Here is a 15,479-nt window from a genome sequence, read left to right on the forward strand (position 1 = left end):
TCGCATAGGGCTTTCTGCTCTGCAGGGAGCCTGCTTCCTCCTCTCTCTCTGCCTGCCTCTCCTGCCTACCTGTGATCTCTGTCTATCAAATAAATAAATAAATAAAATCTTAAAAAAAAAATAAAAGTAAAGATCCTGATAAGAATGGATTGCCTTGCTTATTTTGCACCCTTTGCATTTGAAGGCTCTGAGCTCTTGCTGCAAGGTGAATTTTTGTCTGGTTTCCCCATTTGATTAATTACCCCGGTTACGGTCATCGTTCCTGTGTCTCCTGCATAGGTGGTCTGTCCAGTGCATTGCCCAACACCCTTTAGGGTTTCATCCCAACTGGCGGTGAGGGGAGCAGTGCTTGACAACAGCGGTCCTAATTGCTTTGTCTTAATTGCATGGGATCACCGTGGTAAACTTAAAAAGGATATTTGCATGAAGAGTGGTATTATGGTTTGCCTTGTTATTTTCTTCTGTTACTGATATCATGTCTAATTTCATGAAATGGCATTCTTTCCACAGGATGAAGTGAAGTGAGAGTTGGGGAGGGTTAACAGGGGAGCAAACAGAGCAGCCCATCTTCTAGCCCCTCACTGACCATGTGCCTATTTTGACCAAAATTCTGCCTTGGGGTAATATTGTCCCTCTACCGTCTTACCACGATGGGGTCTGTGGTGATTTCAGACACTCCTCTGACACAGAAGGCAGTCTTTCTGCCTTCCAATGTCACACCTTCCAGGGAGGAAAGCAAGTCCTGACTGGTCTTCTTGTCCAGATTCACCCTGAGTTGGTCAAGCAGGCAGCCAATGGGAGATGGGGAGTGGGGGAGCAAAGGGACTGTCACTCTTCAGAAATTCACGAGCTCTTAATCTACAGTAGAATTACATTTCAATATCATTTCTTTTATAACCTAAATGTATTCTTCTGAAAAGGTTTCCACAGAGTTCGGCAGTCTGCCAAAGGGATCGATGGTGACTGAAAGGTTAAGAACTTGTGGGAGCTGGTTCCATTCCTCCCTTCACCTAAGTGGGAATGGGCATTTCTGAGTATCCCCCACCCCAGTCCACTACATCCTAAGTTGGTGTGTGTACACACACACACACACACACAAGCACACAGAGTCAGGAATCCAGCAAGACTCCTCATATTTCTTCAAAAACCGCTTTATATTTTATGGAATTTTGTTCAAACTGAAGCATTTATGACGGAGGGCAGAAAGTGTGTGAAGGGATAAATATACATCCAGACTCTCACCCCATTTCCCAACCCTTGCCACTTTGGCTCTTCATTTCCAAGTGAACTGAGGTTTCGAAAGAGCAACTGAGGAGCTACTGAATGCTGGTTAACTGAGATGTTGTTAAGTAGCATTTTATAGGGAGGTACGAAGGGGGTAATACATATTTTTCCTTCCAGAGCGCCAAACCAATGTTAGGTATGGTTGAGATCTTCCCTGTCCAATACAGCAGCTACTGGCCACACGTAGTTATTTAAATTTAAGTGAGTAAAAATTAAATAAAATGTGAAAATCATTTCTGCAGTTGTTACCCACACTTTCAGCGCTTGATAGCCGTATGTGGCTCGTGGCCACCATATTGGTGAGCACAGACACAGGACATTTCTCTCGCTGCAGAAATACCCACTGCATGGTGCACCTAGAGTTCTTTACCTTGTTCTCGCCTTGCTTCATGCCTGTCCCTCCAGTCTATCCCCTACCCACTCTGTGCTCACTCATTGTCTGAATGTCTGACCCCGCCTCCCTCACCTCACCAAAGTCCTTTGCCTTGAGAAGTGTGTGATGTGGGTGCGTGGGGGGTCAGTTGGTTGAGCGACTGACTGCCTTCAGCTCAGGTCATGATCCCAGGATCCCGGGATCAAGCCCCACATCAGGATCCCTGCTCAGCGGGTAGTCTGCTTCTCCCTCTCCCTCTGGCTGACACTCCCCCTGCTTATGCTCTCTTTCTTTCTCTCTCTGACAAATAAATAAATAAAGTCTTAAAAAAAAAAAAGCAGAGTGTGATGGGATTCCCACTCTTCCCTCTCTTTTCAAATGATTCAACAACATATCCGCTACCTCCTTGTGATGTCTTTTGAATTACAAAGGGCAGGTGTATTCTTTTTACATTTTTTTAACTAGTGGGAAAACAGGCTCAGGGAGAATAAGGTATTTGTCCGAAGTTGCACATGGACACAAACCATCTTCTGATTTCTGGTACAGGCTTCTGAAGGTTTGTGCTTTGTAAAAAATGTGTCATAGTCCCATGGTCTCAGCGTTAAAGGTAGATAAGTTCAGGGTCAGCCATTTCTCTAGCAGGTGTCACTGTGGGAAGTGTGTGGGCATGGCAGCAGGGGTACCTGGCTGTGTGACTGGGCATACTGTTTCCCTACTGGGGTTTCAGTTTCTCCATCTGGAAAATTCGGGGACGGAACTGTTACAAAATGGTGCAAAGATTATTTTCTTCTCTAATAGTCAACATATATTTTGGATGACACTTTACTCATATGGCTCTTCATTATTTCTCAAATGATTCAAAGACCATTTTTAAAAGTTTCTCTGCCTTTGTTTTCTGGGCAGTAACCATTCCAGAAGCAGACTTCCTACTGATTATTTATTAAATTCTATTTCATATTTAAAAAATAAAATTGTATTTAAATGCAATTAATTAACATACTGTATTATTATTTTAAGAGGTGCAGTTCAGTGATTCATCAGTTGCATATAATACCCAGTGCTCATTACATCAGGTGCCCTTTAAAAAAAAAAAAAGATTTATTTATTTATTTATCTGACACAGAGAGATCACAAATAGGCAGAGAAGCAGGCAGAGAGAGAGGGGGAAGCAGGCTCCCCGCTGAGCAGAGAGCCCGATGTGGGGCTCGATCCCAGGACCCTGAGATCAAGACCTGAGCCGAAGGCAGAGGCTTTAACCCACCGAGTCACCCAGGCACCCCATCAGGTGCCCTTCTTAATGTCCATCACCCAGTTACCCCATCCATGTACCTATCTCCCCTCCAGCAGCCCTCAATTTGTTTCCTATAGTTAAGAGTCTCTTATGGTTTGTCTCCCTCTCTAATTTCATCTTATTTTTCCCTTCCTTGTCCTATGATCCTCTGTTTTATTTCTTAAATTTCACATATGAGTGAGATCATATGATAATTGTCTTTCTCTGGTTGACTTATTTCGCTAAGCATAATACACATTGCAAATGGTAAGATTTCATTTTTGATAACTGAGTAGTATTCCATTGTATGTATATCCCATATCTTCTTTATCCATTCATCTGTTGATGGACACCTGGGTTCTTTCCATAGTTTGCCTATTGTGGACATTGCTGCTATAAACATTGTGGTGCACGTGCCCCTTTGGGTCACTGTGTTTGTATTCTTTGGGTAAATACCTAGTAGTGCATTTGCTAGGCCATAGGGAAGCTCTATTTTTAACTTTTTTTTTTTTTAAAGATTTTATTTATTTACTTGACAGAGATCACAAGTAGGCAGAGAGGCAGGCAGAGATGGGGGGAAGCAGGCTCCCTGCTGAGCAGAGAGCCCCATGCGGGGCTTGATCCCAGGACCCTGGGATCATGACCTGAGCCGAAGGCAGAGGCTTTAAACCACTGAGCCACCCAGGTGCCCCTATTTTTAGCTTTTTGAGGAACCTACTGAGTTTACTTTACTAAGTAAACTCAGACATTTACTTTACTAAGACATTTGGATTGTCATCTAGGCCCTCACTACCCCAAGGATGGTCCTTGAGGGCTTGTTAGAAATGTAAGGTTTCAGACCTGCCAAATTAGAACCTGCATTTATCAAAAGCCCACGTGATTCATTTGAAACCCAGAGCTTGAGCAACCCTGATCCGGGCCCTGGGGAGACAGGAATGAATGCAACTTGCCCATGTAGAAAACTGCTCAGGGGAGCAAGCCGACACAGGGAAACTGTCATTTCTCCAAATCCTCCCCAGCACTCCCCTGGGGGTTTCCACCTGGCGTTTGAGCTCCCTCCCTGGGCAGGACGTATTCTCTCTGAGGTCTGCCTCAGAAACATGCGTGAACCCATGGAGCACTCTTCCGGCCCTGGAGTCCTCCTAGTGAGGGATCCGCTCACTGACCTACAGCCTCTTACTTCTGCGCCATTAATACTCTGACTGAAGCTCTCAGGCTCGTGCACACGCTGGGCCACATAGCTGTGAGTCACCGCATGGCTCAAGGGAGGACCTGCTAGACGGCCCAGGGGCCGGAGGCCCAGAGAAACACCCTCGATAGCCCGTGGGAAGGGAGAGCGGGGTTCCATCGGGTTGGAGCCCTGCCATGCAGGACACAAAATCTAAGGCAGAAGGACATTTGCAGTAGAAGGTGTCCCCGTCAATGAGACTCTGCGGTCTGCTTTGGCTGCTGTAACAAAGCGCCACAGATGGCAGGGCTGATGCAACAGGGACACATTTCCTCGCAATTCCAGAGGCTAAAACTGGGAGAGCTAGGTGTGGGTAGGGCTGCTTTCTTCTGAGACCTCTCTCCTTGGCTCACTGATAGCTGCCTTCTCTCTGTCTTCATATGGGGTTCCCTCTGCATGTGTCTCTGTCCTAATTTCCTCTGTCAGATTGGATTAGGGCCCCTGTCTCCAAATACAGTCACACCCTAAGGTACCGAGGCTGGAGATCACAAAGCATGAATCTGGGGGGACACATTTCAGTCCCTAGCACCCCATCTCTGCAGCCTCTTCTGAGTAATGAGAGTGGCTCTTTCCACACGTGGATGTCATACCCTGTGCCTGTGTTGTGTGTGTTCCCGTGTCCTGTGTTCCCAAGCCAAAAGTCACCACCTCGGCTGGATTTTAGGGAAAACGACTGCCTATCAGGCATGCTGGACTTGGAATCCAACCAATGGAGTTTCTGCACACTGAGGGGCGCTCCCTGACCCAATCAGATTCTCCCTGTGGGGAGGCAGGGACATGAGCTCTGCTCAGAGAAGCTAGCAGCTCCTTTCTGATGGGAGAAGACCAAGTCACTGTCCTTGAAGATTAATTCTGAGGGAACAAGAGCCATAGTTGTTAGCATGCACAAGGGCAGCTGTATGTCCCAGGTTTGACCATGAGGAGACAAAGGGACGGCCCAACTGCTTAGTTCCTGTGTCTTTCCTTATACAGTTACTCAGTTCACACTTGGAGGAGCTGGCTATATGCATTGGTAGAGAGGGATCGGCCATTTCTAAAAGGTACCTTTTGTGATCAGACCATTAGGTGTCTGATCCTCTGTCATTCACACAACAGATTCCTTTGATTTGACCTCACAAATCTACCTCCCTCCTTTATATTAGTCTCTGCTGAGGCAACTCTTAAGTTGTAGCTCCAGAGTTAAAGAGACTTGGAGGCGTCTGGAAGTAAACACTTACATAAAACTCCTTTTAATAGTTCCTGTAAATCTCTCAGGTTAGGGAGCCGAGCACCATACCCCAAAGAACATATTAACCTTTTTTCCATTTCCCCCATATCAGGTAAAAAACAGGTAGTCATGTAGATACAAGATCAATTGGAAATTGAAAATTGATTTTTCTTGTACCCTTTATCATTCTGGTGGGATAGAGGAGTTGCTTATGTCACCAAAACCAAAGAGATGGCAGGCTATGGGCCCAGGTGTGAGAACAGATTCAGAGGGAGTCTCTCAGGTAGACCCCTCAGCCTCTTCCCCTTCAGTTCTTGGGGGAAATACTCACCGGCCCAGGACAGCCACATGGTACCCAGTGGAGGGAGTGGGTGTGCCAGCTTTCTGGAAGAAGTCAGCGGGCTGGCACTGCCCTCACCAGCCAGGCTGCTACCTGAGCTCCTGCTGCTAACGGGACCTGACAGAACCTTGCTCCAGTGGAGAAGCCTGTCACTTAGCTGCCTGCTCCAGGACAGGAGGGAGTCTTTGCCCATCCCTGCCACACTCCCTCTTCTGCAATAGGATAGAACACCCTGGTAATTCCCACCCCCACCCGTCAGGACCTTCTCTTTATAAGAACACTACCTTGTTCATATGTGGGGTACTTCTCTGAGATTCAGTTTCCTCGTCTCTCTAAAGACAGATTGGGCATGACAATCAGGTAAGAAGAGGTAGGAGAAGCACCTAGCAGGTGCCTGGCCAGAGTGGGTACTGAATAAATGGTGCTGGTAGTCATCATCTCAGGTATGGGGGCTGGGAGCAGAGAACTGTGGCTTTCTTTGTGCCATTTTATGAATGAAGGCAAAAGGGTGAAACAAGCAGCAAGGAAAGGGATGGGATTTTTTTTTTTTCATCTAAGCCTTTCAGTTGATGTCTGTCAAGAATTCTGACAGCAGAGAACATTTTGGGGGTGGTGGAAGCATTCTGTCTTGATTGTGGCAGTCACTTGGTGTCAGCATGAGGGGCTGGAAGAGCCAGAAGTAAGAATGAGATTGAGCTGGACTGGATAATGTTACCCTCTTCCATCAGGTTCCAGGCGCCAAGTTCAAGGGTAGAGTTCTAATTCTCCTGGAATTAAGATTGAGCAACCTGTCCTTCCTTCTACGAAATAAGAGGACAACATCCGCACAGGCTATCACACACATACACGCGCGTACACACACACACACACACACACACACACACACACACACTCCCGCCTAGGTGTGAAAAATATTTCACCAAGAGACACACACACACACAGAGACAGACACACAGACACACACGCACACACACACACACACCCCGGCCCAACTATAAAGAATATTTCACCGAGACACACGCACACAAGAGTATTTCACGGAGACTTCTCTTCAATCCCACAGGTGTCCAAGCCACGCAAAAATAGTCTTTTCTTATCCAATCGCGCCACCCCGCGGACAACTTGGGCACTGCAGACTCCCTAATCTGACACCAACCCGCCGGGGTTGAAGGTGTGTTGGGGTGGGGGGGGGGTGCTTAAGAAAGTAAAAGGATCGTTTGGAATCACGAATGCCTTTGATGAGAGGTAGTTTCACCTTGGGCATCCATGGGAACATCAACGAAACAGGCTGGAATTGCGGGTCCTATTTCAGGGGGTGTACGACGCAGACTTTAACCCTTTCAACTCCTAGTCCTCTGCCCCAGACTCATCCTCTCAGAAAGGCACCAGGGAGGGGTGGAGTTAGGAGACATCAACAGTGTGGCGTCCTTTCCACGCTCGGATGCCCCTGCGCCCCAGTCGAGGCCTCACACGAGGTGCTCTCGGCTGCAGGGCGGGGTGGCCGTCTTGCCTCCCGCGCTCAGACCCCAAAGCCCCGCGTCGGCGTGGCGTCTCCTCCTGGTGGCCAGATGGCGCCACCGCACCGCTCGCCCTCGGCCGGGGAAGGGCGCGAAGTGGTGCGGGGCTTCTCCACGCGCGGCTCTTCTCCGTCAGCGGCCGCCTCTGGGACGGGGATTGGGCGGGGCCCGAGCAGCAGGCGTCCCGACTCAACGGTAAGCGAGAGGTGAGGGTCTCTCCTTCCTAGTACACCTTCCTTCCGACCTCAACCCAAATCCGAATCCTCTTCCTACAGCATGTGCTCGCTCCCCGAACCGCACCCTTACGCGGCCTCCTTCGCGTCCACCCACAGGGGCCACGGAGGACCTGGGGACCGCTCGATGGCAGAGACCGTGCCGGGCATCTATTTTGGAGCTCGGTGACCAGCGCGCACCTGGGCCACTGGACCCGTTTGCTGCTGTTTGTGCCCCAACATGATGGTGGGGGGGGGCGGCAGGTGGCACGTCCGTGGACGAAGGATGGGGGGAAACGACGACGGAGGAACAAGTGTCCTCAAGTTCAGATTCCCTCTGTCGATGCGCACTTTCCAAGACAGCTGTGCGCGGCCACCTGGGATGGAGCCGTCGGACTTGCACGCTCTAATCCGGGTGCGGAGACGCCGACTCCTCCTCGGCCTTCTCTCCCGGCGGCGGCCGCGCTTGGGGGGAAATACAGCCCGGGACTGGGAGGCCGGCGCGCCCGCTGGAACTTCTGGGACTCCGGCGGGCTCGCCGCGCGGGGGCCCGAGTGCAGAGCTCGGGCGCCTCCTGGTGGCGGCGGCGGCGCGCGGCCACGCCAGTCTCTCGCGCCAGTCTCACCGCCAGTCCCAGGCGGTGCGTCGGGAGGACTCGAGTTCCGCGCGCGGGCAGCTGGCCCGCGGGCCTGCATTTCCCCACTTGCTCGGGTGGCGGCGCCGAGGCCTAGATCGCCTCTATTAATAACGATGCCCCGGGAGAAAAAAAAATATTAGAGCCTTTAAAAACCAGACAGCGTGGAAGAGGGGAGGGTGTGTGTGTGTGAGAGAGAGAGAGAGACAGAGAGAGAGACAGACAGAGAGAGAGTTGGGGCGTTGGTGAAAGCAATAAAACTCAGATCGCTTCCTTGGAGAGATAGCGGCAGCTATAATGCGCTGGGGGGATCAGGGGTTTATTTGCAGATCCTGGATAAAAGATGATATATCGACACAGTTTAGAGTGTCATTGCGCCTGGCCTCTCAGGAAGCCACAAGTACATATTTCCTGAAATACCGGCCAACACAATATCTAATCCACACACCACTTAAGCATGGGAGGGGAAGCTCAGCATCTTACAAGGTTGCTCCCGGTTTCCTAGTTGTGGGTGGGGAGACCCCACCGGACAGGACCTGGGGCTTCTGGACCTGCCCTCCCCTAGCCATCGTCTTCAGTCCAAGTAATCACTTAGTGGTGGGCCTTGATAAATACGTCTGAGAACTGTCCTTATGCTCGGTAAATATTGGATTAGCTTTTCAATGACCAGGCTCTTGAAAAGGCTCGAGAAATCCACACCAGGTCTCAACTAAGCCTAACAGTCAATAGGTAAGGAAAATAAGTTCTTCCCTGGCTGGTGTGGGGGAGCGTTGACAAGAGGATTCCTCCTCTCACCAAGTTATCAGATTCTACTAAATATGACAGGAGCACTAAACGGGAAACTGAGACCCCCGAATTTTGGATTAGCTGGAATTTCTACCATCCTAGTTTCGCTCATTAAGGGCTGAATGACTTTGCCCCAGGGCGACTGCGTTCCTTCCGTTTACTTCCACAGCTCGAACTCTTCGCTGCAGCACATATTTGTTTGTTTGTTTGTTTAGGGGGTGCTTATGGGAGTTTTTGGCCAGACTGTTGGGGGAGGTGCCTGACCTGAATGATCTCCGCTGGCCCTTCAAGAACTCAGACTGCTTAGGTGAGGCAAAACCGGACAAATTCCTTGGAAGCTCTGCTCTGAGTCCCTGTTACTGAATTTTGCTGACCGAAATGATGCAGGAGACGCTGAGAATTAAAGCGCTAGTTCCTCTCTTACCACCAGGAAGGGCGGCGGTGAAAGAATCTCTAAACCGGTTTCCCGTCGCAATCAGATGCCAGTGGGATCCCCGCGCATCATAATTCGAATGACCGGAGGTCCGTAACAGAGGGGTCCGGCTGGGCACAAGTGGCTTCAGAACGGGTTGCAGCTGAAACTGAACTGGGCCAAGACTTAGCGGCCCCTCGGGCTCTCCGAGTCTTCCTTGCAGTGCGCGGAAGGCTGGTTTGCGCGCCTGGGCGTCGTGACTAGGCGGACGCATGGGGATTGGATTTTCATTTACTCAGAAGCCTCGAAGTCCGCGGGACCCCAGCATCCCAGGGCCCTGGGCACCTGGGTCTCCTCCTGAGCCCGGGGCAGTCCGGTGGCTTCCACGGGAGGCCCCCAGACATGCGAAGCTTAGTTCTCAAAGTGCGCGCAAGGAGCCCAAACCCTGAAGGCGGACAGTTCATATACCAGAGCCTGAGCGTTAGAGCCAATATCTTGTAGAGGAGACAGAGACAGAAGACAGAGACAGACTGGGGCGGGGTGGGGGGCAGCGAGAGAGCGAGCAAGAGAGGTATCCAGCTCTCAGTGTGTCACGGGGCCTAGGCGGGGCAAGCGCCCTCTGAAGCCATCAAAGACAGGGGTGGCTTTTTTCCCCTCCTCCAGCCTCCTCCCCAATAGATATAGCACGAATTTTTAATGCGTCTTCCTTTCACAGACAACAATACAGGGTTTGAAAGCCGGACACAATTTGGGTTTTGTGCGGGTCCCTCCTCGCGCTCCCTCGGCCCAGCTGGCCATATGGAATCCAGCATGGAGCCCGCGGATGACAAAGGGACCCAGTGACAGGCCCAACAAAACCCCAAGGAGACTTCTGCCTGACTCCGGGATTCACTGCCCGCGATAAGCGCGCTGAATGGTGCGGGGTGGAGGGGGAGGGAGGGTGGGCCCCTTCTCCCTCTTCCCCTCTCTCTGTCCCCTGCGATTCTTTCTCTGTCTCTTTTTAATATGCACGCCTCTAACATCCCCGGCTCCCAGCTCTCCCATTGTGCCGTTTTGTGCGGCCCTCTGTAGATTGGGCGAAGATAGACTGCCGAAGCGGACCCCGCGCCGGGTGCGCTCCCAGGGCGCTGGGGTTAGGGCCACACAGGGTTCCGCGGGCGCTTTTATTGACTCCATAGGGACCCGGGGACAGAGAGAGGCGGGCGCCGGACCCACCTCCCCGGCTCCCAGCCTCAGGGGCGCACAGCCAGACTGCAGGCCTGCAGGCCTGGCCACCGCCCAAAATGCACCCTCAGTGCGCCCTCAGCCCTCAGCGCGCGCACAGTGAAAGCTTCCAGAATTTGGACCTTCCGCTTTGCCTCCTTTCTCCCTGGAGCCTTGGGGGTGGGGGGAGGGCTCCTATGATCATTCTTGGCCCCCGGAAGCCCTAAGCCTGGGACAGTCAAAATCAACTGGGGTCTTGGGGCCCTGCCTCAGGCCTCCTGACAACCCCTCTTCAAGAGGCTCAGAAGTCTGACATCCCTTCCCAACGTACTGGGGAGTTACAGGGAAGTTACCAGTGGCATCTTCAGTGGTTGGTGTCAGGGCAAGTTGGGCATCCGACTATTGTACAATAAATGATTTAGGGAGAATTCTCTGGGCTTTTATAAGCAGCAAGAACTAAAACCCAAACGTTTCCAGGCTAGTGTAGGGAACAAAGGGAGACTTCTCAGTATTTAGAAAACCTGGGTGAACCCGCATGAACCTGGAGATGGGGAAGGACATTTAGTAAGATATTAGAAAGACTTCAGCGCCCTCAATTATCCAGGGGCGGGTGCGCAACGCAGAAATAACGTGTAATCACGTCCCTGGGCGTGTTGAGCTGAGTGCTATTGACGCGCAGATTTGGTCACACGGATAATCATGTTTACTTTAGATATTGAATTAAATCTGATCATCAACTAGAGGGAGCGAGAAAGTCAGCTGGGACCGCTGCCTTTGGTCGGCCTCCTTGCCACCCCCTCCTCCTCTCCCCAGCTATGAAGGTGGAGCTCAAGAGAAAACGGGAGAAACAATTTCCAAATGGGGCCGACTCTCAGTCCCGAGGCATCTCCTCACCCGCTGGGCTTTGAGCTACAGGGACTTGGGTATTTTCGGAAATCCTCTAGATAGAGGAGAGAAGCGCTCCCCTCCCCACAAGTGTGGCCCCTTGAGACGCTCCCCTGCGTGGGCAAGTGTGCGCCAGCATCGGCCAAGGAGATCTCTGTGCAACGAGCGAGGGATAGAATCAGTTCTCTATTAGGGACCAGCCGATATGTCCTCCCCTGGGCGAACCAGGGGCTGTTTGTTCGCCTCCTGCTCTCCTCACCACAGCCCTTCAGGCCGGGGCGCACGACCCCACCTCCAAACCCCTACTTTCAAGCAAGCAGTTCGCTCAGTTTCAAGCCAAAGAGCTGGCCTGGAGGGCGGCGCGCCGCCAGATCCTAGGAGGGGTGGAGGCATGGGATCCAACCTGGGGTTTTGGGGCTGGGAACCCAGAAAGGACGGGGTGGGAGGGGTGGAAGGAAGGAGGGAAGTTTCCGTTTGTAGGGGTTGTCACTGACTCCTGCCCGCCGGCTCTCCGGGACCAAAGAGCCTAGAGGAAGCTACAGCAGTTCCCCTCCATCCCCTGAGCCCCGGTCCCCGCAAGTCACACCATTGCCAAAGCTTCAAGCACCCCGAAACTCGCCTCTCCCTCTGTTTTGCCCCTGGTCTCAGAGCGGTCTCCCAGGCCGCATCTAGACGGCGGGTTTTGCAAAGGGGGTGGGGAGTAGAGAGAAAGTCGACCAGTCTCAACCTCAGCCTCCCCACCCCCCTTCTCCGAGCGAGGTAAATCAAATGCAACAAAGTGAAAGTCATCGACTGTAGTGGCTTCAACAGCTTCTCAGGCTGAAGGAGCCACTCGTAGATTTGGGCGAGCAAGGGGGGTCTGCTCCCTTCGCCTTGGCATTTTCCAAAGTCACTTTTCCTCCCGAAGCCAGAACGCTGCCACAACAGTGCGCGAGGCCTAAGGAGAGAGGCCCGGGAGAGGGCGGGCGACTTCGGGCTTCGGGTGGACAGCTTGAAGGCCTGAGGCCAACCGCTCCTGCCCCAGCCGGGAATCCAAGGCACGGAGCCTGGCTGGCCCGCCCGGGCTAGGCCTGTTCGGAGAGCCTCTCCAGCGCCCCCGGTGCCCCTGGTTCCAGACCCGGAAGGGAAGAGCGGGTGAGATCGCTGCTAGCGGCCTGGCCGGGGTCCTTGCCCCAGGCCTCAGGCCCGGCGCAGGGCGACAAAGTAAGACAAACGGGAGGGTCGGGCTTGGTTTTTTTAAACACAGGATTTTTATTAAAATTCTTATTTTAAAAAATTGAAAGCTTTCAGCGCCCGGCGCTCTAGGGGAACCGCAAGGAACCGCTGAGCTCCAAGTTCCAGGGCTCAGGACCCGGAGGTGGGGCAGGGGGCTTCTCGCCTACACATTTTTTCCTTTTTCATATTTGAGAAATGTTTGCACTGAACAAAATATAAAAGGAAAAGAAAGCAGGGGGTAACCAAACATAAGCAAACAAACAAACCAAAAAAAAAACACAAAGAAAGGTATTGGGCCCGGAGGGAGAACAGGCCCCCTGGACTCAAGATCATTTTGGCAACAATCACCACCAATATTTACAACGAAAGCGAAATCTGCCACCAGTTGTCAGAACGTTTACAGGGCCATAAATATTTAGCATTTTCTTATTAAAAAAAAAGGAGAAAATTTCTCTATATTTTTAAAGTGTTCTCCACTTGCTTTAGAAGAAGACGGCTGACAATATCGCTACTCACACAAACATATTTTACAAAATTCACAAAAGCGGGGCGGGGGAGGGTGTGTTGGTCTTTTTCTCGTTCTCAAGTGAGGACGTTAACGCCGGGGACGATTTGGTCCCCCCGGGGAGAGGCAAAGAAGCAAAGCTGCGCAAACATTCTGTAAACACGGCTTATAGTTCAGCCCTCTCCAAAGGTTCAAAAGGAGAGAGGGATGGATGGGGCAGAGATGGGTGGATGGAATCTGCCACTCCAGGGAGAGGCAGGCAACCTCCCGGCGCCTCCACAGTGGAGCCAAGAGTCAACTCGACTCCATACTAATAATTATAATAATAATAATAATAGCCACCGTAAGGACCGAGTCCTCCTCGCTGCCGCCGCCGCCGGGGTGGCGCCTGGGCCTAGGGCCGCGAGTCTCAGAGGGACGGCTTTCACCAAGTCCACTGCTGGGCCTGGACCAGGGGGTGTGCTGTCGGGTACTGGGGGGTGCTGGCCGAGCTGTACTGGGCGTTGTACTGCATGTGCTGCAGAGACTGCGCGCTGTAGGCCGAAAAGGGGATGCCCGCCTGGAAAGTGGCGGCTGCCAGGTCCTGGGCTTTGAGCGCGTGGCACGGTTTGCCGTCCCTGACCAAAACGGGCACGGCCACCCGGCGCGGCGAGGGTAGGGGCGTCACCTCCATACCTTTCTCGGCCCGGGCGCGCTTCATCTTGTAGCGGTGGTTCTGGAACCAGATCTTGACCTGCGTGGGCGTGAGGCGTATGAGGCTGGCTAGGTGCTCCCGCTCGGGCGCTGACAGGTACCGCTGCTGCCGGAAGCGCCGCTCCAGCTCATAGGTCTGCGCCTTGGAGAAGAGCACCCGCCGCTTCCGCTTCTTGCCCGCGTCCCCCCCGCCGCCCGGGGTCTCCTTGTCATTGTCCGGTGACTCGTCGGCCGAAGGCTCCGGGGACTTGGAGCTTGAATCTTGGGGCGCCGCGCCGGCCGCCAGCCCGTGCACTGGGGGAGAGAGAAGCGCGTCAGGCGCCTGGAGGCCGCGCGCCGGCGGGGCCAGACCCTGCGCGCCCCGGATCCTCCGTGCGCCCTCGGCCCTCCGCGCCCGGCAGCCCGGCCCCACTGCCTTCGCCTTGACCCCCGCCCTGTTCCATGCGCAACAAAACCGTTGGTTTCCCCCAGCGGAAAGAGGAGAAGCGACAGGAATGGGGGCTCCAGGCTCGCGTTTCTAGGGGTTCGCACAGTGTGGGTGCGTATTTGGGGGTAGTGGAGCGCAGAGAAGATCATCGCGGGTTAAGGGCTCCGGCCCCCTTAAGCAGTTTCCTCTCTGGAGGGACGTGGGCAGATTTTTAAAAGAAAAACCCCACAATCCCGGCATTGATCGGCTCGGCCATTTAAGGCAGGTTTTTGGGGGCTTTCGTTTTTGCTTTCGGACTTTCTCGACACCCTCCGCACTGCACAAAGCGTCCTCTATGAGCGTGCAGGGGGCAGGGTGAGCTATTTATACCCGAGCTACCGGGAGCCTCCCCCACCTTCTACCCGTACCCCGAGGCTTGCTGGCTCGCTCCAGTGCTCCAGGCCAGTCCCTCCCGGCTGTCGGGGTGAGGGGGGTGGGGGGGTTCCGACCGGAGCCATCAGTCCTGGGTTGACATCTGTAAGCAGCCCTTGGGAGGTATTCCCCTCCCCCTCGTTTTCCTAATTTCTTGCTTCGAAAAAATATCTGAGACCAAGTCTTTTTCCGGTGGGGGGGGGAGGGGAGGGTTGAAGAGGAGGAAAGAGTTAGGGCATTATTAACAAGTGCTAAAAATTTTTCTAGAGGAGCAGGCAAGGGATTGAGTTTAAATGGCTCCTTTCCCTTTCTCCCCCAGCTTCCAGCCCGGGCTGCGGCCACAGGATGAGAGGCGCCACGGCCGCGGCGGCCAAGTTTCGCTACTTACGGGAGTACTGGAGGCCCTCCGTGCTGGCCAGCCAGCGCGTATAGGGGTTGTCGCTGCTGTCGTAGAAGGGGTTCTTCAGGGGCAGGCTCTGCACGGTGTCCAGGGTGCCGGGCCCTAGTGGCCCGGCCCTCTTGGCGGGCTCTGGCCCCTCGCTCTCCTCCTCCGGCCCTTCGGCCACCGAGCCCTCCTCATCGTTGGTGTCCGGCAGGTCCAAGATGTCCTTGACCGAAAACCCCGTCTTTGTGTTGGTCAGCGACATGGCTCGGGACCCCGCAATTTATGCCGCAAAGTTGTAGCTTCACTTGGTCAATTCGTGGCGCTCCCCGGTTGGGGCGGGGAGGGGGTATGGGGGAAGGGAAAGGGGGAGGGGAGGAGGGGTGGGCTTTAATAATTGAGATAATTATTATTTTAAAAAAGAGAAAGAAACTATAAGGAAAGGGAGGGGGGGAGCCCAAACGCAGCTCCTGTGTCTTCTCTGAAACCACGCGG

The 15,479-nt window shown here is 53.1% G+C and overlaps 1 protein-coding gene across 1 annotated transcript; it reads right to left on the reverse strand.

The window, feature by feature from the left end:
- Window positions 1-13,495: 13,495 nt before the first annotated feature.
- On the reverse strand, window positions 13,496-15,249 carry NKX2-2 (NK2 homeobox 2; the record flags this gene model as incomplete). Its single annotated transcript, XM_080814220.1, has 2 exons — window positions 13,496-14,058; window positions 14,991-15,249. The coding sequence occupies 2 exons, from the start codon at window positions 15,247-15,249 to the stop codon at window positions 13,496-13,498; spliced, it is 822 nt and encodes a 273-aa protein (XP_080670346.1).
- Window positions 15,250-15,479: the final 230 nt, after the last annotated feature.

This window comes from Martes martes, assembly GCF_963455335.1.
Source record: "Martes martes genome assembly, chromosome: 9".
In the NCBI taxonomy this organism is placed as follows: domain Eukaryota; kingdom Metazoa; phylum Chordata; class Mammalia; order Carnivora; family Mustelidae; genus Martes; species Martes martes.